The sequence below is a fragment of the Tetrao urogallus genome (genome assembly GCF_951394365.1).
Source record: "Tetrao urogallus genome assembly, chromosome: 3".
In the NCBI taxonomy this organism is placed as follows: domain Eukaryota; kingdom Metazoa; phylum Chordata; class Aves; order Galliformes; family Phasianidae; genus Tetrao; species Tetrao urogallus.
In genome coordinates, this window is record NC_136815.1 from 71606795 (window position 1) to 71631505 (window position 24711).

At 42.6% G+C, this 24711-nt stretch overlaps 2 protein-coding genes across 2 annotated transcripts in view; both read right to left on the bottom strand.

Moving 5' to 3' along the window:
- RETREG1 (reticulophagy regulator 1) overlaps positions 1-9023 on the bottom strand; it is a gene marked incomplete at both ends in the record, with an annotated part of 57915 nt that extends 48892 nt beyond the window's left edge. Inside the window, one exon of the mRNA XM_079533188.1 lies at positions 8779-9023. Within this exon, the coding sequence (XP_079389314.1) occupies positions 8779-9023 (245 nt within the window). The remainder of the gene's footprint in view (positions 1-8778) is intronic.
- An 11939-nt stretch (positions 9024-20962) lies between these two features.
- MYO10 (myosin X) overlaps positions 20963-24711 on the bottom strand; it is a gene marked incomplete at both ends in the record, with an annotated part of 150740 nt that continues 146991 nt past the window's right edge. Inside the window, 5 exons of the mRNA XM_079533292.1 lie at positions 20963-21073; positions 21358-21549; positions 21934-22386; positions 23138-23258; positions 24051-24187. Coding sequence (XP_079389418.1) covers positions 20963-21073; positions 21358-21549; positions 21934-22386; positions 23138-23258; positions 24051-24187 — 1014 coding nt within the window. The remainder of the gene's footprint in view (positions 21074-21357; positions 21550-21933; positions 22387-23137; positions 23259-24050; positions 24188-24711) is intronic.

Sequence of the window (24711 nt, forward strand, 5' to 3'; positions counted from 1 at the left end):
TCCACATTAGCACTTCTGTTTTAGTGACAAATGGCATAGCATGCAGGAAAAAAAAGGATCTGATGTATAAAATAGTTAGCACTCAATTATATGAGAAAAGCATATTAACGGCTTGTTTCAAGAACCTTACAGAGATCTGATAACAGTAATTATTTTTGAGCACATCACAATCTTTTACAAGGTAAGACCAAAAATGATTAACTTCAAGACAAATAAATGATGAAAGCTGAGGATAGCCAAAAATAATAAGAAGCTACTGTCCAGGACAGTGGATCAAATAAGAGTAACAACAAATAGGATCATACAAAGAATGAAAATGGTTTGTAAACAGGACAACCGGACACAAAATTAGTTGCTGTGGCAGCTTTTCTGCAGGAACGAGGGGGAAAAGAATTGAAGTAGCAAGTATGGGGCACAGGAGGACCCCAAGGAAAACCCTCTGAACACTTGGCTTTTATACAAAGAAAGCTACCTTCTAGGAGTTTCTACTAAGCTAAAGACACATAGTTGTGGAAAACTGCTCTCGTATTCCTTGCAGGCCTGAGAAAACTGGATTGCATCAAATCTCCATGAAACTACTTTCCTTATTTAACTGTTCACAGAAACTCAGAAAGCCCAAGCACCTTCACCAGATCAGGATATGATCTCCTATACCAACAGATAAGCTCATTCTGATAGTTATGTTCTGAATTGAACCATAAAAATACTCGAAAAAATAAGAATATTCTATGGGGGAAAAAAAAGTCTCAAATCAGTTACTCTACAATTTCAGTTAGCTCAAGAAAACCAGTAAAGATGTTTAGAGAAAAATCTTTACAGGCTCTTTCATAACAGCCCACACATAGCTCTCATTAAATCAAATAATAATCTTCATCCTTAAATATCCTTGATTTTGTTGAAGGGTGAAGTTCGACTGCACTGAAGACTTTGTCTAACCTACTTCTTTTTTCTAAACTTGCTGACAATGAAGGAGAAGGGGGCTTGTGATACTGTAGAGAAAAATGAATAATTTTTAATGTGATTTCTTCACTTGTAACAATTGCAGACCTTTAAGTTGTACAGAATTAATACTACAACTATCCTATATGATCTTCACCATGCTTGTTGATTAGCATTTTATAGGATTGAATAGCATGTTCTAACTTAACAGTTAACCCTGGGCAGCCCTCAGTGGTTGAAACACACCGATACTGGAATTTACGCATGTGCACATGTGCACATTGATACACACACACATTTTACTAGTTCTCAAAGATAAGAGAAGATGCTTACTACCTTCCAAAGAATACAGAGAGCATTTGACCTACTTTACAGTCACAATTAAGCCATACTCATAGTTTCGCTGCAATCATAGCTGTCACCTGCTGTTAAAAACGGTTGCACTAACATGGACAAGGATTAGCAAACAAGAATTAGCAAGGTAGCATCCTGTCTAAAAGATGTTTCCAAGTCATCTCATTCTACATTCTTGATACTACAGCCTTTCTGCTCCATAACTTTTTGGGGAAAAAAATATGCGATCTGTATGGAGCAGTTAACACAGCAGTCAAATGAGGTCCCTTCACATACTTGGAGAACTTCAAATGGGTAAGGATTTCTGGTGTCTTAATGCCGTTGTCAATCTTTCCTCCATTCTTTCAGTACTTGTTATTTAGATCGCACTGTTTGCAACAAAAGCCATCTCACACAAACTCCCAGCCACTGTGTGTCAGCCCTCAGGTGCTCCAGCAACACAGATCAGAAAAACTAGGAGCCTATGTCAGACAATTCTGTGCCCTTAAGTCCCTTAGGGGTCACTGGCTGACAACGTGACAACGTTCTCTCTCATTTTTTGGCACATGTCTACCTCCAGCTTATTGAAAGGTTAGTCCAACATGCTGGGATCTGAAAACCACGTATTATGCTAATGGTGTAGGGGTTCAAAATTCTTCAAGGAATTACCAGGAGGCATAGCAACCAAATTAACAAAAAGTCACAGTGGCACAGCAGAACTTTTGCTTATGATTAGGAATTAGTTGTTTTGGTTTTTTTCCTCCTCTTTTTTCAATTAACAGGGTTTGAATACTTCTAAAACACATACCAACCTGACAAAACATCATATACTCTATACAGTATATTTAAGGCCTTCACTACAACAAAAATTCACATGCAGTCATCTTGTTTTAGGGCAGCTAGAAATGCCTCAGACCTCTCACCTGGGCAACAGTGGTCTCACCTGTGAGACGTCCTCTGGCTGACATTTAGAGCAACCAAATGGAAGTACTAATGAGATAGTAAGCAGAGGGCAAATCACTGGGGAGTGTGAACTCTAATATTTGATTAAGAAACCATCTGAGTAACTTGACCTAACTGGACCTATTTACAGAAAGAATCCTGTTGTCTTCCCAACCTACAGTCTTCTATGACGCTACAAACAGGTGATTTACACAGTATCTTGTAGAAGCAACAGCTGATCTCCCTCCTGTGTCATTTTATGACCATGGTGTCTCAGCTTCCCACAATAGTCCAGTAGCAGCCTTGGATCTATCTTCTTTACAGCCTCTTGCAGACACTGGAAAACTGCTGACATATTACCCCAAAGCCTTCATTTTTTCCAGGCTGAAGAAGCCGAAGTTTCTCAGTCTCTTATTATAGAATCATAAAATGGCCTGGGTTGAAAAGGACCACAATGATCATTTAGTTTCAACCCCCTGCTATGTGCAGGGTCGCCAACCACCAGACCAGGCTGCCCAGAGCCACATCCAGCCTGGCCTTGAATGCCTCCAGGGATGGGGCATCCACAACCTCCTTGGGCAACCTGTTCCAGTGTGTCACCACCCTCTGAGTGAAAAACTTCCTCCTGATATCTAACCTAAACCTCCCGTCTCAGTTTATAACTATTCCCCCTTGTCCTATCGCTATCCACCCTCATAAACAGCCATTCCCCCTCCTGTTTATATGCTCCCTTCAAGTACTGGAAGGCCACAATGAGGTCTCTCCGGAGCCTTCTCCAAGCTAAGCAAGCCCAGTTCCCCCAACTCCTCATAGGAGTAATAAAGTAACTCTCATTGTAAGAAAGATTCCCACCAACTCAAGCTGTTGTCACTTGGCAGCCACCTGCAGAAGCAGCACAAAAGGCAAAGACTGCTGCATGCTTCTACAGAATTACGATTATTAGCTAAAAGTCACTACGGCAAAGGATAAGAATTCAAATAGCTTATTCTCTCTACCCCAACTACAGGAAACAAGATTTTCATCTTATATATAGGTAGAAAAAAAAAAAAAAAAAAAAAAAAAAAAAAAAGAGAAGAACATGATTCTCTAAGCAAAAATATGATTTAAAAACCCCTTTCAAACAGTCTGCATTCAATCATCACAGAGAAACTTACTTATACGAGGTAAATATGCAAGCAGAATGGTGATTTGGGAAATAGGATGAATAACAAAATGCTGCACTGCAATGTTATCTCACACTGTCTGCAGGAAAACCTCCTGGGGGAAAGCAGTAGTTAGAACTGTATTTGTGGCTTATACATCACATTTACCATAACTGATTCCATTCAGATAGGCATTTAACATAAAAGCATTCAAACGGACGATGTTTAAGTGACCTAAACATCTTCTGAGTCTATCATGACATCAAACGCTACCATTACTTTAGTGAAAACAGGAGATGTTTCCATGAGTTAAAAGTATGCTGAATTAAACACAAAAATCAAAGACCCTGGCTTCCTTTATTCTTGTACAAACATGCCCAGATGACCTCAATTAACCTGTACTCTGGGAAAGTCCAGAAGAACTCTTAATCCCATTTTCTCATGCAGTAGCAGCAGTTTGATGTTAAAAAATCCACCTCCACCATACTGCCCTAAATCTCCTTTTCTCTAATGCTCTCATTAGACCTGTAACATCTCCCATGGAGCACAGCATATCCCTGTAGAACTTCTATTGTTTTCAGGATTACACTTGCTATTTTAAGGGTCTTGTTATCTTGAGCTACTATATATATATATATATATATACATATATATATATATATATACATATATATATATATATACATATATATATATATACATATATATATATATATAATTTCTCTCTCGACACAACTACTGTTACACACAGAATGCCTTTGTGTCATGAGGGAACTACAAACCCAAGCCGTGTTGCAATTCTGCTTGCTTTAGGATTTCCATCTTCTGTAAAGTCTTCATCCTGGATTTGGTCCTTAATTATTCAGTAATGCTTGCTTTCCCTCAGCTCCTCAATTATCCTCCTTGATTTATTTTCTGATTGATCCTGTTTTCTGCTGAGTGGTTCAAAAAATACTGTCAAGTGGCCAGGCTTTTTATGTAACGCAGCCTGGCTCTTAAACAATGTCAATTTTTATTCCAGTAAACCAATCTCTCAGCCAAAACTATGCAAGTTGTCACGAAAAAGCTGTTGAGATAGTGGTGCTTTTTTTCATAATTACATTGATTTAGCCTTCCATTCCACTTTACCTTTGAAGCCTTCTAAAATTTTAATAACCTGTGTTGGAAAAGTAAATATAAGCTTAAAGGCGCCCAACTCAAAACAAGTAGACCCTACAATTCAATCCCAGCTTATACTGCTATCAGAACATTAACTTGACTTCAGAAAGCATGGGAAGCTTTTGGGAAAGCATCCGTTCGACAAGAAAAGGATTTGAAAACAGCTGAAACTGTTCTGAAAGAGTATAAGCTGAATTCAAGGCACAAGGAGTCTACCATCACTACCTGTACTTTCATGACCTGGACTCATCAAAAATCCAGAGATGTTTAAGTGAAAACAAAAGTCAAATTTAGATAGCCAATATAATTGATACAGTCTCTGAATTTCTTACTAATGGCAGTCTTTCAGTACCTGGAGGAGGCCTACAGAAGACTGGAGAGGGACTTTTTATAAGGACAGGCAGTGACAGGATGAGAGGAAAGGGCTTTAAATCAGAAGAGGGTGGATTTAGATTAGATGTCACGGAGAAATTCTTTACTGTGAGGGTGGTGAGACACCGGAACAGGTTGCCCAGAGAGGTTGTGGATGCCCCATCCCTGGAAGCACTCAAGGCCAAGCTGGATGGGGCTTTGAACAACCTGGTGTAGAGGGAGGTGTCCCTGCCTATAGCAAGGGAGCTGGAACTGGATGATCTTAAAGATACCTTAAAGATCAGGTATGCTCTGGTGGCACATTGATAATACAGAGTTGGTAATACAGCTTGGATGGGCAAAAGCTACATCCTCTTGTACTCCTTGTACAAGAAGTTCCAAGCGAATCATCGTTAAGAAAAGATCCACACAAACACGTGGGGGCAAACAACCCCCGACTGAACAACACCAGCCATCACCTCATCAGCCTCCTAGGAATAACATCATCAGCATAGAAATGCTTCCTGATACAAACAAGACCAAGAGGAAAGTTTTATTTTGTAAGCAGTGAGCTCCCTAAAGTCTACCTGAGAATAAAAGTGAGATTCCTAAGTCCACCAACTCCACCTTGCTTTAAAGGTAAGTTATCCATCAAGATGAAGCAGTGACAATATTTACAGTTTGCAGGCCAACGCTTGAAATACACGCCGAGCCAGAATGCTTTTTCTACTTCACAAGAATAAATTAAGGAATGAAAAAGTTGAGAACTTTCCACAGTAACCACTGTCATTACCAAGCAGAGATTTCAAGTAAGAAACAATTCAACAGCAAGTCTCAAAGCAAGTTGGGTAGGTATTAAAACACATTAAGAAAACGACACACTGGGAGAATAAAACAGAAAAATGGCACTATCCACCCCTCCCAATACACACAGAAGGTAATAATTTAGCTAAGATTCTAGACCAAAACCTAAGATTGACAGTTAATGTATGTCTAAGATCAGTCCTGAGACTGAAAGTTATCAGCTGGCACTTCAGATGCCTGCACTAAACTTGTGGCACCAGCACAGAGCATGCCTGCTCTTTGTATGCTATTTGTATAAAATGGAAAAAAAAAAGAAAACACCCTTATTTTCTTATGTGGCATTTTGACTTTACAAACTACCTGCAGCAGAAGCAAAGCAAACTGCATAAGCTGGGTCTGGAGTTCAGTGCAGTCTTTGCATGTGAAATCCCAGGAAACAAAAAAAATGTCAGAGTAATTTGCAGTCCAAGAACATCCATCAGTCGCTAACAAGAACGACGCGCTTTATGCCTCGTTAAGCAGTCCATGACGATTTATTTGCGATATTCAAAATAAAGGAGCTTTGGAAAACATGGTGAAATTAAATTAGCAAATTTCTTGTACCACAAGAATGCTATTTCAGTAGTAAATATCAAAAATGCATTCATATAGAGCATCTGGATGAAAGATTTCTCAGAGGGAAGATGTTACCATCAAATATAACCAAGGTTTTGTGATGATAGAGAAATTGCTAACCCTCAGCAGCTCATACTGCAACAGTTCGTGCACAAAGGGCTCTGAATAACAAACATATATCCAAGAACTAGAGTAACAGAGGAAAGACACTGTCCCCCCAGAATTAAATGGGTGGGAGGAAGGAACCATCATTATCCTTCCAACAATTGCAAAGCACTGAAATTAAACTTCACAACCTGTTCCTCCTCCTTCCACTACCAATACTGCTGATACAACAAAAGAAGCCCCCAGCCATCCTTATGCACTTCTCTCAATCTTGAGGAGCCCTTAATCTTGAGGAGAACCGAGGCCCTATGCCCTGAGATCACAAGCACCTCTGCAGAGGGATGGGGGGTATTCCAGGCACAGGAGAGCAGTGCTGAGGCATTAACTGGCAGTGCTCCTCCAGCCCAGAGTGCTGTCAGCTCTGAGTGCTGTGAAGCCAGACTCTGCAGGCAGCTGGGCTCTACTCACACCCAGCACTGTGTTCTGGCTGGAGCTGAGTCACAGCAACCAGGCTGACCAGCTGGACTGGAGCTCCAGAGGGAAGCAGAGGCAGCAAGCACACTGTGCTGCAGATACATGATGCCAACATAACAAGGGAGAGAAATGCGAGACCAGATTTAAACCAGTGTTTAATTTTCAGTGTCAGCTTTCAGAGGCTTGCTGATGAGATCATTCCTGATGTTCTTCAGTCTCAAACCAAAGAACTTCACTGCATAACTCCCCACTTTCTCTCAGGTTCCCTGGCATGAGGAATGAGGTTTTCAAGGAGGGACAGAGATATCACCAAAATAAAAGCAATCCTTCCACTCACTTTGTTTCATCCTGACTCATTTTGACACTAAGAAAGTAGAGTGAGCTACAAATCCTGACAAAATAACTTCAATCACAAGTCACTCCACAAGTTGCAGTAGGACCAGTGAGAGTTTCTGTACACGTTATACACTGCATGCACTATACACGTAGACAAAAGAACAGCAAACATTGTCCAGCAGCTATTACTCACTGAGGCACAGAAATGAAACCACTTAAACACTGCCCTTGGTTTTTATGAGAGCCAATTTCAAAGAAACACAAAGCATTATAATCCTCCAAATTGCTGTCAGAACAGGTGAGCTCTGAGAGCTGAACCACATAAATTTCCCAGTGAAAGGACTTACCAAGGACACTTAAGAGCAAGACTGATAACAAAAGTCAACTTAGATTACACATCACACACACGCTGCTCCCAGGATTTGAGAAGATGAAGTGGCTTTGGAAATATCTGAACAGATATTTTCTCGTGCAGTGTGAAGCTTCAGAAAATTCTGTGTGACCTGGATCATCACTAGAGTTACGGGGCACTAGGTGGAGTTTGCAGTTAATCCACTTACTTGCTTGTTTGCCTCTTGTTCATTGGAGAAGAAAGGAGGAAGCTCAAGCACTGGAAACACAGTTCAAGTTCACAGAATCAGGATTCAAGTCCGAAGGGACCTCAAAGCCTGCTCAGCCCCAACCCCATGCCGTGGGCAGGGCTGCCAGCCACTGGGTCAGCCTGCCCAGGGCCCTATCCAACCTGGCCTTGAGTGCCTCCAGGGATGGGGCACCACAGCTTCTATGGGCAGCTGTGCCAGTGCCTCACTGCCCTTTCAGAGAAAAACCTCCCTGACATCTAATCTAAGTTTCTCCTCTTTTACTTTTAAACTGCTTCCCCTTATACTGTCACTATCTGCCCATGCCAGTCTCTCTCCTGTTTATCAGCTCCCTTCAAGTACTGGAGGGCTGTGACGAGGTCTCTTCTCTAAGCTATCACCCCCGGCTTCTTCAGTCTGTCCTTAACAGGAGTCAGTCTCAGGATCTCAGCTGTACCACTACACGGAGTCCTAACACATAAACCTCTCTAAGGCCATGGGGAACTTCTGAAGAAATTTCACAAAGAAAGGCAAGCTTTTTTTTTTTTTTTTTTTCTCTATAAAAATAATCAGAAGATGTGCTGCAAATGTAACAACGAAGCCATGCCTGTGAATTCCAGAGTTTTGTCAACCAAACTACGCCCTGCTAAAAAAACTTTAGCCGGAAAGGCAGGCTTGGTGCTCTGCAGCAACATTCCCACCGCCACCCCTCCATCAGGGCCGCCGACGGGGAGCAGCACACGCATCAAACCCAGCCCTGAGGGAAGGCACCCCGCAGCAGCACGGCGCCGGCCGCGGGCCCCACACCGCCAGCCATCACAACCGCACGGCAGCGGAGGCCCAGCGCTCAGCCGCACCTGCTCCGCGATCGCGGACGGGGACGGCGCGGACGGGCCCTCGGAGACCCGAGGGCTGCGGGAGCGGCCCAGGCTCCTCCCGGGGCGGGGATGAGGGCCGTGCTGTCCCCCGGCAGGGCGTCCCCCCGCGCCCGGCGCGCTCACCAGAAGAGCAGGTTGGCGCAGACGAAGCCGCCCAGGCTATGGAGGGGCCGCTCCCAGCTCAGCGCCGCGGCGATGCAGCAGCCCACCGCCAGACCCGTCTCCCCGAGCAGAGCCGCCGCCGCCCCGGCCCCGCCCGACAGCTCTGCCGGGGCTGCATCCCGCGGGCTCTCCGGCCGCTCCCTCCCGCCGCCGCTCTCCCCACCCGTCTCCGGCTGCCGCGGCCGCGCGGGCGCCGCGCTCGCCATGGCTGGGTGGCGGCGGCCGGGCTGGGCTGGGCCGAGCCGGGCCGGGCCGGGCGGGAGGCGGGGCGGAGCGGGACAACCGTTCCCTCCCCGTGCCCCCACCCCGATCGGAGGCGCTGACGTCACCGCGGCAGGTGTCACGAGGGGCTGCGCGTGCGCGTGACAGGTGCGTGGGGAGGGCGGGGCTGAGGGTGGCGGGTGGCCGCTAGCCGCCGGCCTCCAGTCGCCAGCCTGACGCGCGGCCTCTGCTGCCGTCCGGGTCATACAGCCGTTTAGGTTGGAAAAGACTATTAAAATATCCAGTCCAACCATTAAATCATCCCCACCATGCCCGCTAAACCACGTCTCTCAGTGTCATATCGCCGTGTTTCTTGAACACGCCTAGGGGTGGTGACACCACCGCCTCCCTGTGCAGCCGTTCCCTGCTCTCACCGCTCACTGAGAAGAAGTTTATCCTAATATCCAAGCTGAACCTCGCCTGGCGCAACTTGAGGTGATTCCATCTTGTTACACAGGACGAGGCCAGCTTCAAACGCCAGAGAGCATAACTGCTGAGATACATCCCTAGAGCATCAATTGCTGAACAGGCAAAGTCTCATAGGGGTTGGAAGGGACCTCCAGAGAATATCAAGTCCAACCCCCCTGCCAAAGCAGGTTCCCTACACCAGGTCACACAGGTAGGTGTCCAGGCGGGTCTTGAACATCTCCAGTGGAGGAGACTCCATAACCTCCCTGGGCAGCCTGTTCCAGTGCTCCATCACCCTCACCATAAAGAAGTTCTTGTGCACATTTGTGCAGAACTTCCTATGCTGCAGTTTCCGGCCGTTTCCCCTTGTCCTGTCTCCACACGCTGCTGAAAAGAGTCCGGCCTCGCCATTCAGCCCCCCACACCTTAGATATTTATAGACCTGGATCAGGTCCCCTCTCAGTCTTCTTTTCTCAAGGCTGAACAGACCCAGTTCACTCAGCCTTTCCTCATAGGGGAGATGCTCCAGGCCCTTCACCATCTTCATGGCCCTCCGCTGGACTCTTTCCAAGAGATCCCTGTCTTTTTTGTACTGGGGAGCCCAGAACTGGACGCAGTACTCCAGATGAGGCCTCACCAGGGCAGAGTAGAGGGGGAGAATCACCTCCCTCGACCTGCTGGCCACGCTCTTTTTAATGCATCCCAGGACGCCGTTGGTCTTTTTGGCCACAGGGGCACACAGCTGGCTCATGGCCAACCTGTCATCCACCAGGACACTCAGGTCGTTCTTCGCAGAGCTCCTCTCCAGCAGGTCATCCCCCAACCTGTACCAGTGCATGCATGGGATTCAAAGAACGTGTCTGTCAGTGTAAGCTGCATGAAATCTGGTAACTCATTCAATACTTGGCTTCTGAAGTGAAAACTCACAGAAATACAGTAATTTTGGTTTGTAGATTAACATCTATTTCAAGCTTAATTGGGTACACACCCTCCTTCACTTGACCAGTGCAGCAAAAGTAGCCCTGTTCACTTAGAGGTGAACATACGTTTTATTTCTCTGAGGTAAAGAAAGATTGAAGAGTAGGTTCAGCTGTGATTGAATGCGGGTTTCCAGATTTACTGTGAGGTTTAAGCAGATGACCTTGGGAGGGAGTTCTGTTGCTTATGATTCCACATGCCTGTGAGTGTATGAAAGTGATTAGGTATTGTTTATGAAGGTCTGAGAGAGTAAAAGGAAAGAGAAAGGTTTTCCTTGTAACCCAACAACACATGGATGGAAAAGTAAGGCCTGGGAAGGAGCTTCAGCAAGGCTGGAGCAACAAATACTTTGTTGTTTTGCTTCAACCCTTTGCTGATGGATGGAACTTTGCCCTAAAAAGACTTCATCAAGACAGCGTGCCCTTCCAGTGCTGGCAAATAGGCAGCTGTCTCATAGGGATGCAGGCTGCTGTTTAGCTGCTGAGCTCTCTAATGCTGCTCCAGCACCTCTGCTGGTTTGTAGGGTGCAGTGGATGCCTCTTTTGGGGAGTGGGAGTAGAGGCAATTTTATGAGTATGTGGGAGTAAAAATAGGGACCTCTGTCAAGGAGGAAAAGCAGTTCTTCTTTGAAGCCATTTTAGGATGATTCGTTGTGTGTGCCAAGCTGCTTGTTGTGGTTAGTACTGTCTATAATATACTATCAAACCTTCCCCAGCTTAACCAGTAGCAGCTATCTTTCCCTTGCCAGCATTCAGTTATTTTGGTATTGTGGGCTGACCTATTCAGGATCTAAGTCTAACTGACTCCAAACAGCTATGAGATAAGCTGGGATAGAAGTCAGGTGTTCCTCATGCACTGTAAAGTGAGTGTGGGATAGTTAGCCACAGAAAGCACCCTTGGGTTAAAGTATTTAAATTTGAGTTTAACCAACATTAGCTCTTAGTTTGTGTTGAATTTGTGAAATGCTGATAAAGGCATTATAGTCCTATGGCCCTACGGATTACAGCCATGGCAGATTTTAGGTAAGTAACCCTGTCCGATATTCCATTTTAAAAAGCTTTTTAAAAAGGTTGGAATATGATTGAATGCCCCTGCACTTAGACATCACATCACTGTCCCTTTGATTAAATCATACACAAGGAGTTCAAGGATCCCCTGCTCCCCAGGAAACAGGAATGATGAAGGGTGGTTTCAGAGGACAGGGCAGGCTATAGGTACACAACTCTTCCATATCTTGATTAAAATTGCTTCCGTTCTGCACTACAGGCCTCTGCTTTCCTGACCTATGCCATAAAGGTTATGAATGGAAATTAGTGAAAAAATCTTCCAGAATAGTTTCTGTTATTTAGCTAATGGAAAACATGCCTCGTGTACTGATGGATGACAGCTTTTCTTTTCCACTGTTGATAGTTAAGTGGTGTGATTTATACGACTGAGCTTGGTTTGATTTATGTGACTGAACTTACTGAAAGCACTCTGGTATAAACATCAGTGTGAGAGAAAAGATGGCTCATTCATTTGTGAAGCACTGCATTTTAGATGTTAAATGTGGCAGTAAATATGCTCTCTGGCCTTGATCTGTCTGTAGTTTGATGTTTTGACTGCTTGAGTTTAAAAGGTTTGTGTGCTATCTGTGCAGGAAATATCTAGGATTGGTACCCAGTGCACAGCTGCATGCAGAATTAGAATAGAGAGTGCAGTTCTGGTGTCAAGGACTGTGATGTGAATGATGGATGAAGCCTGAGGAGAAAGATTTCTAAATGGTTGCATGGAAGGAGCTTACAGTTATCAAAGCCTTCTAATGCTTCTGAAATATGTCTGAAAATTTTCATGTCAGCATGGAGTAACAATGTTGATTTCAGGATTCCAGCTCAAAATGATATGCAATAATCAAAAATATCTTCAGTGGAAAATGCATAGCTTGATATTTATAGACAAACTGACAACATTTTTTGAAAAGTTTGAAGTTTAGCCCCTGAATAAGTTTTTGTGCAGCGTAGTGAATTGGTCTGGATGCTGACCTACTAGGAGCTGCCTTTAGACCTGATGTATTGAAAATAATCTTTTTTTTCTATGAAAAATTGTACACAGAGTAATCTTTCTTTGTAACTAACATAGTCTTTCACCACTGACGATAAACTGAATCCAAAGAAGACTCTCAATTCTTGCTGTCACAGTTGAATTCCATACTCAATGAATCTGATACTTTAAAAGCTTTGATGGCTATCTATCTTTTTCACTGTCTCCCCATTGTATGAGGTGTCAGTATGTTGTCGAATCACACATCCGGAAAAAGATATTGTGTGGAACTAAGGACTGTTTCTGGTCTGATGTCAGGGTCAAAAATCTCTTTCCAGCCTAAATTGCTGCCCCATTAGGTAATTACAAGTGTTTGTCACAACCAGTTATATTGATGATTTTAAAACCAATGAAAATCAGGTTAAGGACAAAAGCAAGACACGTCTTTAATTAAAAAAGAACATTTATTAATGAGTGAAAGTATAATAAGCATACAATCTGACAAAAGATAAATGACTGAGGTTCTTGTTTACCTCCTGAGATCTATTAAAAATTCGGAATCTAATCCAAATGACAAGGACAGATCTCGAGAGGTAAACAAGAGCCTTGATACGCTACACATATTGTTTAACATAGTTAAAAAATGACTTTTAAAAAGTCTGTTCTGTATTCTCCAGTTTGCTTCTTTTTAATAGCTATTAAGAGCAGGCACTTCTCAGAAATGAAGACAACAAAAATCAAACTACAGAACAACAGAGCACAACATTTTGTTCATCTCTTTCACTCTCTCTCAGCCTGTCTTCTGTTCTGACAGTGCTTTGAGCCAAACACAGCTTGTCTGTTTAGTAATTCCCTACTGCACTTCTCTTCCAAGTGCTCCTTGAATTCATGTTCTTGAATGCAACAGTGTCAAGGAGTTCCATAGGTCCACCTATTGTCTAGATATACGTCTCCTTTTAAGCTTGCTTTCTGTTTGCTTTGTTTCATCACAGACTCAAACAGTAAGTTAGCTTGGAAGGAACATCTGGAAGACGTTTGGCCTGACCTTTCTCCCCACATGGATAATTACTCAAAACACCTTTGTAGTTGTCCATGTCAGGTTGCTTCATGTCATGCCCATGTTTTTTCTGAATATCTCCAAGGGTTGTAGGTACTGCACAGTGCTCTGGGCTGCCTGCTCCAGTGTTTGGCCCCTTCATTGTGAAGAATCTTTTATTACCTATTCAAAATTTCTAATTCTGTAATTTTTGTTAATTACGTCTCTTTTGTCTTCTGTGCACCCTCCAAGAGAAGGACTGACTGTCTGCCCTATAACCATACACAAGATACTTGACAAGTAGATCCCCATGAACCAAGTGCAAGGTCTTGCATCTGGCTTGATGCAGTCTCAAATTAGGCAGAAACTGGCCCTGAGGAGAAGGATTTGGGAGAGTCAGTTGAAGAAAGATTCAACAAGAGCCGGCAATGTGTGCTTACAGCCCAGAAGGTCAACTATATCCTGGGTTGCATCAAAAGAAACGAGGTGATTCTGCTTCTCCACTCTGGTGAGACCCCATCTGGAGTAATGCTTCCAGTTCTGGGGCCGCCAACACAAGAAGGGCATGGAGCTGTTGGGGCAGATCCGGAGGAGGGCCATAAAGATGATCAGAGGGCTGGAGCACCTCCCCTGCGAGGATAGGCTGAGAGAGCTGGGGCTTTTCAGCCTGGAGAAGGGAAGGTGCTGGGAAGATCTTCTGATGGCATTCCAGTACCTGAAGAGGCCTGCAGGAAAGCTGGGAAGAGGCTTATAAGGCCATGTAGCAACAGGATGAGGAGAAATGGCTTTAAAGTGGAAGAGGGTAGATTTAGACTAGATCTATCAGGAAGAAATCCTTTACTGTGAGGATTGTTAAGCACTGGAATAGGCTCCCCAGGGAGGTGGTTGAGTCACCATCCCTGAATTTGTTCAAAAACTGTTCGGATGTGGTGCTCAAAGGCATGATTTAGCGGAGGGTTGTTAGAGTTAGGGTAGTATGGTTAGGTTTTGGTTGGACTTGATGATCTTTAAGGTCTTTTCCAACCTGAGCAATTCTATGATTCTATGATTCTGTGATACACTGGAACAGATAGCCTAGAGAGGCTGTGGAAGCACTCCTGGAATGCCTGGAAGCACTTAAGGTCAGGCTGGATGGGGCTTTGAGCAACCTGGTCTAGAGTGAGATATCCATGCCTATAGCAGAGCATTTGGAACTGCGTGATCTTAAAGGTCCCTTCCAACCCAAACCGTTCTACGATTCTATGAACCTTCTGTCTTCAAGAGTGAACAAACCCAGCTCTTTCAGCCTCTCCTGTAAGGAGAGTTTTTCACCTTTGATGCCCACCCTCCGAGCTTTTCAGCATCTAAGAGGTCTCTCTATTGCAAAACATTTATTCTTTTATTTAAATGGAATATGCCATAATCTTAAAACAGATAGCAGGAATGTGTTCATTGCTGTCCTACGTTACTGCACCGCGCAGTTAGGTCTGTGTTGCATCTACTGAAGGATTTTACATGTAAGTGTGTGTATCTATTAAAAAGGCAGGCACTAAATGTCCTATTCCACTTTCATCCCCTGCCATGTGCTTCTGAAACACAGGATTCAGCTAATATTCCAGGTCTTGGGCTTCACTACAGATATATTTCAGTTGTAGTAACTGATAGTAGCTGAAGGAAATGCAGGGAAATTCAGAGCCACAATTGAGAGAACGTCTGTCACCTCCCAGAAATGCTTTCAGAGGCTGCCCTCTGCTGTTTCTTTCAGCCATCAGCTTTGCATCTGGCTTCTTTGTTCTTGAAGCACTGTTATGTGTCAAATGCAGTATAGCATATCTTGTCTGAAGTTATATTTTTCAAGAACATTAGTCAATGAGGCCTTCTTATTGAGGAGGACCGTATTCTGCTTAGTGCCTACTAATTTTTATTTCTGTCCTGCTAATAAATTTGCTCATCCTTCTTTATCTAAAAAAGGACAATTTATGTAAGAAAATAATTTAAAGAAACAAAGCCTAACACTTTGTTATCAGCAGTGGTGGTGGTTTCCTTGCAGCATTCTCTTTTCCAGGCTGAACAAGCCCAGCTCCCTCAGCCTGTCTTCGTAGGGGAGGTGCTCCAGCCCTCTGATCATCTTTGTGACCCTTCTCTGGACTCCCTCCAACAACTCCACATCTTTCCCGTATTGGGGGCCCCACACCTGGATGCAGTGCCCCAGATGGGGCCTCATGAGGGCAGTGTAGAGAGGAACAATCACCTTCCTGTCCCTGTTGGGCACCCCTCTTCTTATAGAACCCAGGATACCTTCTGACAGGCAGGCGCACACTGCTGGCTCACGTTCTGTTTTTCATCCACCAGGACCCCCAGGTCCTTCTCTGCAAGGCTACTCTCAAAGAGTTCATCTCCCAGTCTGTATAGATATCTGTGGTCACTGACCCAACATTGAACCTCATTAGGTTCACATGGGTTCACTTTTCGAGTTTGTCAAGGTGCCTCTGGATGGCTTCACTTCCTTCTAACTTCAGCATCCCTGTTGTCCTGCTGAGGGGAAAATTGCATTGCTTCCTTGTGTCTTCCTGACCTGCTCTTTGTCTTCTCTATTTGATTGAAGTTTTTGCAGATTAAAGTCTTCACTGACCTCATAATGTGTGTTTGCACGGTGCCAAGAATAATAAACAGGGTGCAATCTCAATCAGATTTCCCAGGTACTTTCCCAATATAAATAATGAAAAGCACAAAAACTTGTAATTTACAAATCAAAGCCGTGGCTGATTTCTAAAACAAATCTTAAGAGAAGTCTGTGCTTGCAAAAGCTTGTGTGCGACCTTAAAATGAAATGACTCGTTGTCTGAGGTTATGAGCCAGCTTAGAGTACATGTAATTACGCTGGGTTGTGGTAGACAATATTTGTTGGTAGGATGAAATGAATACTTGGTATTTTTAACATTATGTGTGCACAGATGTACATTTATGGGAAAAATTTATATGCACAGCATAGTAAGTGAAATTGGAGCTTCCCAGTCCAGACTTCTCCATCTTTTCTCTTGTAACAATGAAATGTTCGTTGGGCAGCTTGAATTCATTGGACCCATTGGCCCTGTAAGCTAAGACAAGATAGTACAATAGAAAAAAAAAAAAAAGAACAAAGAATTGACACAATTGTGTGAACGTTGATGCTGTTTCTTACGCAGAACTGTTAGGCTTGGTAGTTTTTTCCTTCTCCACTAGGTTATGCTGCTTCTCAATGCCAATGAACTCCCAACTGTAACCCAGCTATGAAGTAATGGATGCACGTATGCCTATTGGGCAGTTTTAGTTTTTTCTTCTGTCAGGATGCTCTCACACCCCTGCATGAAGTACTTCTTTCCACATGGCTAATATGTGTGACAGCAATAGTAAATGCTCCTTTCTCAAATGCTGTATTCTTTTCTGGTTTTACAGAACTGAGCTAACATAACAATGCACATTTCCACTTTCTGAGTTGTTGATGTGGGGTTGCACCATTGCTTGGATAATACAATTGGATCAAAGAAAATACTTTGATGTAACTGTCTAGGATCCGAGACAAAGGATTTTCTGGAAGAAAATGTATGTTCACAGGCTACAGTTGAAACCTGTTAAGAAACCACTTAAAACAGATGTTTTTAGCCTAGAAATCATACTTTTAAGCCACCTCATGAAATAATTATGCAACAATTCATAGGTGTTGTTCAACTCCAAAATATCTTGCCTGTTTAATCATGATGTAGAAGTTTAATAACATCAATTGATTTTCATCTAATTCTGGACCAAATTACTGTAACCCCTTATATGGATTTGCTGTTTGAATGTGTATGAGAGAGTCAGTAATGACTTCATGCATTGAATGTGTGAATAGCCAGAACTGCACTGCCCACTGCTGTCAGGCAGCGTGCTGCCAAGTCTGCTCTGCTAAGGCTTCCTGAGGCTGGGGACTGTCAGTGTGCTCTGGGGAAGGACCAAGGAATTTCACTTGGGAATAGATAGTTGGAGGCCTGGAAAAGTGCTTGTCATTCACTGTGGCTTTCTGCGGAGAGGACCAGATGATCTTATGGATGGAGTAAGTGAAATGAGATGTGAAAAACAATGAAAAAATATTACTTATGAACTAATTTTAAGAATCTATGGAGTAAGTTGAAGGCTTGTCAGTTGACTGCATTTGGCACTTTGTTCCCCTTTCATCTTTATGCATATAAAATTCCAATGAAGAACTAAAGGCATGTCACTATCAAAAAGGCAAGTAAGGTAGGTAAAGTAATTGCAGTAGATAAGAATACTGTTGTTACAAAGCAACCGTAAGGAGTTTAGGACACTGCACAGGTCCATTTCTCTATCCTCTTTATCAGATCTTGGAAAATGCTGTAAGGCTGATGAAGGGGAACGAAGAACATGCTTTTGAGAGAAGTTGGTTTAAAGAAAGTTTCAGCTTGGGTAGTCTTGTAAATGAAGGCTGGAAGATGATGCAACTGCTAATTATCACTATATATTAGGAAGGAGGAGTGAGTTTATTTTATTGGTATTCCCTTTCTCCAAACCCACTCATGTTTCATGCATTTTTCATTTCATGGCTGCCCACGATGAATGAAGATGTTGGTATGTCTAAGAAACAGCCTGAGTAGATGTTGCTTGTCCTTATCAAATGTCTGTTGGACAGCAGCAATGAAGAAGGGACTCCACCTTCCTGTTCTGATACAGATAAGCTTGTACTACAGTTGGAACCACGCCAGTGGTTGATTCCTTTGGATCACTGCTGCTTCTGCTTGGTTCCCATGGCTGCCATAGTATTTGCAGTCTCGATGTGTCATACCAAAGGCCTGGTGTCCACTGCAATGTGTTGTAGGAGATTTTCTACATGGATTCCTTCAAGATAAAAGCTTTGTAGGTGTTTGCTTGCAATGTGAATTTAACTGGAATGAAAAACTGTAGTTTGAAAGAAATAAGGACGGATGTAAAGTCTTGTTGACATACTCCAAATACCTGTCTCTGCAACCTCCCCCACCTTGCAGCCACTGTGTTCCAGCTCCAGTTTGTATCTGCAGACAATGAAACACAGTGTTTCTAGGGCTGAGCGATGTACAGAATTACTTATATTCATTATTTGCTTGGTACTCTTCCATACTTCATTGGCAGAGCTGTAAATGGTGATCTGGAGTGCATGTCCTATGAGAACTAGAGGTTGTCTGCATCCAAGAAATTCCCACTGCTCTTCCTGAGTCCCTGTAAGGTCTCCTTCCCGCTGGGCAGCATGTCTGTTAGGTGTTTGTACTGGCACAAACCTGCACGTACCTGCTGTTAGAGCTGTACGTCTCAGAAATGTGGGGTTTGGCACCTAGGTTTCTGATGCAACACTTCTTGGGTGTAGTAATTTCCTGTGCATAACTTGTATAATTAAGATTATTAAGAATTCTGGCACCCTTACAAATGGAATGTATTTGTATTAGGAGGGAAAGTGCATCTTAGACTGAAGCCTGAGGACATGAGTGGGACTGAGGCACAGCCAGCTCCAAGGCGTTGGGATACTGGTGTGCTAATAGGCTGATGCATGATTGCATTTGCTTTTCAGCTGCCACTTTATCCTGCCATTTACCTGGGTGGATGCTGAGGCTTGACTGAACAGCTTCTGATGTCCCCCTCCTTTTTCTTTTATAAGCAAACAAACATAAAAACTCCCATCAATAATATTGTTGTGGCAGGAACTTACCTGAGCGTGTTCATAAGCAGCACTTGGACAAAACTAAATCCTCTTGCTGTGATGGCTGAAAACTATATTTTGTGTTACTCCAAGGGTGCCTTGCTAAGAGCAGCAAGCCCTGTAGCCTCCAATGTTATGTGCACGTACTGTAGGTGGCTAATAAAAAACAGCTAGCTTACATTGTGGCTATGCAAATAGCAAAAGCTTTACTTGCATATTGCCTGTGGAGTGGGATTGCTCAGCAGTCCTTCCTTTTTGTTGTTTTTGTATAACTGACATGTATCTTGATCAAGTAGGTCTTTTTGAGCAGATGGGAACTTCTCAACACAGCGCAAACACGTTTTTCAAGAAAAGCACATATGGAGTCACACTGTGTTCTTGGCTTGGCAAAATTAAGGGTTTGCTGCAAATCCAATGCTGTACAGAGTGAGAACAAAAGACAATACATACATTTTCTTTATTGCTGGACTTTCTGTTTTCGAGTAAGTAGGCATAATTCCTTAAAGGCTGAGTTTTTTTAATAACAGTACAATTTTTCAGGTTTTTTTTTCTTTTTCCCTGTGAATTAAAAGATACCTTTGATCAAAGTTTTGCTTTATATTACAGTATTTCTGTACAAAAATAGAAGTCCAAAATCAGCGTACTATTAGCTGATATTCCCCAAAGTATTTACAGGGTACTGTCAAGAACCTTCATTAGGCAACCAGGTAAAAATAGAGAACTCCATATTAAAGCAGTTGCGTTGTACATCTTTGCATTCTCTACTCAACTCTGAATGGCTCCGACCTCTGAGAGTCCAGCCACGATTGTAAGTGAGCGGTGCCTTTAAAAGAGAATATTAAAAACTTAAGCTGACATGATGGAGTACTGGAACTGATAACTGTATTTCTGTATTAGGGTAGTCTATAAATATTCTCAGCTACATCTCTATAATACAGCAGATACAGAATGCAGGCTTCTGCTACTCATATGGTAACATATATTTGCAACAGTAAAATCAATGTAAGAAAATTTTGGAATTTACCTGTTAATAAAACTGCTTATAAAGTAACCATACAATTGTAACAACTATAGCTCTGAACTATTAAAATGTACAGAAAGACTGTTTACACCATTGCACATACTTATTCCCTTTGCTCTGAAGGACTTACGAAATACAGAATAAAATTAGTCAAATTTACCAACAGCTCAAATAGGCATGTGCAACGTGCACATCAGTGGAGGCAAGGGGAAACTAAGTGTTGGCATCTCTCAGGAAGGCTGCCAGCAGCTCTCCAAAAAAAATATACCTTGCTCTTCTCCCCTCCCTCTTCCCACATATATGCAGACCAGTAAGTTAGTGCAGAATGGATGAATACAACTTTGTTTTCAGTGTTCTGTAAGGGCAAAAAAATTCCCCTTGATTTTTACCAGCAATTTTAGGTCAATACAAGGCAGGTTTAATGTCATAAGGCACTTAATACTGCTTGTGTTGCAGTGGATCAAGTCTTAAGGCATCTGTTACATCAACTGAAGGTAATAATGCGTTGGGGAGCTTTCAACGAGCCAGCAGTTCCAGTACGTGGAACTGCCAGTGAGTATTTCAGCTGACTTTTCCCTCCTCACCCTGTGGTCTTTCTAAAAAGAAGGCTGGAAGGTATTTTCCTTGGAAATTCAGGTACTTGGTTAGCTTGTCAACAGATGTGATCAGTATCGCCAGGTCATCTTGAGGCCAAGCAGCAATCTGTTCTGTTTAGAGCACAGCAGAACTGGTTTTGTTTTCACCTGGAGCTGCCCTGACTTCCATGGCTACTCACTGATCGAGAGGTGCTGTAGCGTTTTTTCACAATCATACTGATGTAAGCTTTCATCAGCTTTGCAATGTCAACAACCTGCCAAGAGAATAGAAAGAGCATCGAGTCCTGAGTGAGGCGATCCTATGTGAATGAATTCCTTTATACACTAATATAAAACCGTTGAGCTTTCAACAAAAGTCTCTTGCAGCTAAACAGAAACGCTGAGTATTTCTATCCATCTCGCTATGTCTTCCTTTTAGCTTTACAGGAATCTTTAAAAAACCTGGTAACATCTGCAGCAAATTCTGTAATTACGAAGTAGTCTGACTATCTGAATAGGCAGACTAGAGTAGTAGAAGAAAATGCCTTCTTGCTCTTACCTCACTAGTCTCAAAAAGCAGCTCTCTCTCATCCACCACGATCTTGTAGGTGTTGGCAAGCGGTGCTCCGAATGACAAGATGTGTTCATACTGAAACACTTCCAGAGGCCTCCCTTCCCCACGTTTGTAGACAGAAACCGCATCAGCGCTGACTCCGAGCCACAGCTCTTGTGGGAATCCCCCTTCTTTGCACTAGAGGAAAGAATGTAAATTAAAAGTGAAGGTAACAGAGGTACCCACGCCACACTTACTGCTGAGGTTCTCGTCTGTAACTATTTTGGAAAAAAAAAAAGAAAAGCGTACTGCTGGTCCATCTTTGAATGCAGTGTTCTATGCTTCTCCTAAGCCTGTACCCAACCTATACAGCCTCTGTCTCATAAAATACTCATTTTACGGTAAGTAGTGGATTTAAATGGCTACAATGCATGCTAACTGCAGTATGCTTTTAATACATAATATTTTATTGTATCAGCTGTCTGAGTGTTGTGATATGGTATTTATGATTTCACCACTGTCATGAAATCACGATCCATACAGTATAAGCTGTATTTTCAGCGTTCTGAAGATTTTACTCACCTCTACATCAAACAGTGTTGACCCATAGCCAGGCCATTCCTTAATCAAAGCCATATACTTTGCCATAGCCTGCTCCTGATTCATCCTCTGCAGTTTTTTCCATTTGTCAATAATACTAGTCCTGGAAGCTGAGATCTCCTCTTTGACCCACATGTCTAACATCTGATCCTCCTCAACCTTCTGTTTGCTGACAGAGCCGCTGCGAAAACTCCTCCGCAGCGTTCCTTCAAGGAAGCTGGCTCGTTTCTTCTCAGCCTTCTCTGTTGCAGTGAATGTTTTGGTAGACTGAGTAATCCGAGACTTCAACTTCTGCAAGGGATAGACTTCCTCCAGGTCCGGTACGGTGGTATGCAGAGTGTAATCTCCCTGAAGGTACTGGAGACGCAAAGCTGCAAGGACCTGGAGGGTTTCTTCAGGAGCAGGATAGTGTCCTCTAATCACTGCTTCATGAGCCTGAAGAGGGGACAAAGATAGCTTTTCATGTACAAAGTGTCTAAAAAGACTGAGAAACAGGACTTTGTGCAAAGCAAACACTGGATCTGAAATAAATAATCCATCACATCAATCAGGTGTGGTAAATTCTCATGCCAGATTTGTTCAGCTGGATAAGGCAGGGTTTACCAGAAGAACTGCAAGGCAACTGATGATCTTGCTCAAGGGGAATTTGCAGTTACTAGTACAGCTCTTTGAGAACCCAAATGTGAGGAACAACTGGATTACTAAGAAGGAAAAAAAAGGTGTAAAGGGGAGAAAATCTGGATCAAAGTGCTTATTTGGGATGTCATCAATGCAACTATACATTAGGAAGAAACGGCTATCTAGTTTTACTTACTGCATTTAATAATCTGACTGTGAAACTGATGTTTCCAGCCAAACGAGCAAAGCCCTACCACAGCTTTGTAATAAACATGACTGAGGGAAAACAGCACATCTTCAATAATAAAATTAATAAAATGTTTATATTTCATTGTGGTCTGTAGCATAGATTGTGATTGTGAACCAAGTCTCAAATCCTGGATCTCTGCACAACCGATTTAATCTTTTGGAAATTCAAGGTCCATCAGTTACATCAGCATAAGCTGATGCTGCTTGAGAAGCACATTTAGTTAAACAAGATGCTCAGTCAGAACATTCCCCGTGGTGACTAGACCTCTTGCTTCTTCCTTCTCTTAAAAGTGCTTCACAATAAAACCTATCTCCTTACCTGCTCAAACATAAAGGCAAATTCCACACTATCTTTGGGGACATTTTCTGTGTCCAGGAAGCAATAGAGCTTGAAGTAGAATTTCCAGTGCATCTCCCCAGCTTCAGCAGTGGCAGAAAGCCTACTCGTGTGTGCAAAAAGGGAAAGAGAGATCAGATCTTTGTAATCAAACTCCTTTCTAAGCTGACACCTGAACAATCTAAGCACTAGCTGAATTTTCTTCCTCGCACCTTGTATCAATCTGGTATTGTTGAAAGCACTTAGTTCTTTTCGTCAGTGTACCTCACTCTTGGGATCTGGGGATCTATTTATCTATATATTATTTAGAAACTAAGGAATCCCTAATCAAGGAATTACAAATGTTGATTCAGTTTCTCGGTCAACTTCTCAGACAACTGACTCTAACACAAATTCTTTTGACAATCTTTCATTTGTGACTCAGTCAACTGTTGACAAAAGCAACATTATTAAGTTCTGTTGAAAATGTGATTGCTCATTAGCCAATCCTTTTTTCCCCATTATTATATAGGTAAAGGAAGCTGACTGCCATGCATATAGTGTAAGGATGACAAACAGGAATGTAGGCTTGCATTACATTTTCTTACTGCAACACTATGGTGTGTTTTGTGGTACTGGAAAGGAAAATGTGGAAATAATAGTAATAAATATTACTCTACTGGTGTCAAGATTGAGAAAAGTCAAACCCAAGGAAATAAGCAGCTCATTAATTTGTTTAAAAAAAAAACACCAAAACAAAACAGAAATGCTTTTGTTCCTTCCACAAATAGGCAAGTGCATAATTCAGCTGTGTCATCACAAACAAGCAAGGAAAAAGAGAATTCAGCATTACTGCCATTGTAAATGTATTAACTGCAACTTATTAGAACAGCGAGAGAAAGGGAATCACACTCACTTTTCAAACTTTGCCAAGACGTCAGCCACAATGGTTCTGCTTTCAATTGCTTTATCAGTAGTTCCATTGTATTCAAACAAAGCAAACATATTTCTGCTGTCCTCCATGGCCAAACCACGAATTAACTTTTCAACCACCTAATGAAGAACAGTACATGAAGAACACAGCACGGAAAGGTGGGACCACAGAGGCAAAACAAATAATAGGACAAAATTCAGAGTTCAGTTTTCTGTTGGTCTAAAAATGCTCCTCAGATATTCTCATTGTCACTATTAATAATTCCAATTCCACTTTTATCCTGAGTAAAGATGATTATTTTAGAACATGTATGTGCTATCACCTGGCCAGATATAACCACTGTATTTCAACAACTCAGATACAGTTGTCCACCTTCAGCAAGCAGCGTGGCTCTCACACACACCGGTATCTACTGAAGTTATTCCAGTAAGGCCTTAACTGAGTTGTAAGTCTTTCCTGTAGTTTGTCCTACAGGAGAGAGCTGCAGTTGGATACTTCTCTGCAGAGTAAGTACAGTTCATATACACTATATATATATGCATGCATATATATATATATATATATATATATATATATATATATATATATATGTATATATACAGGGTGGGGTACAAAGACCTGTAAGTCTTCCCTCCCCTTCCCT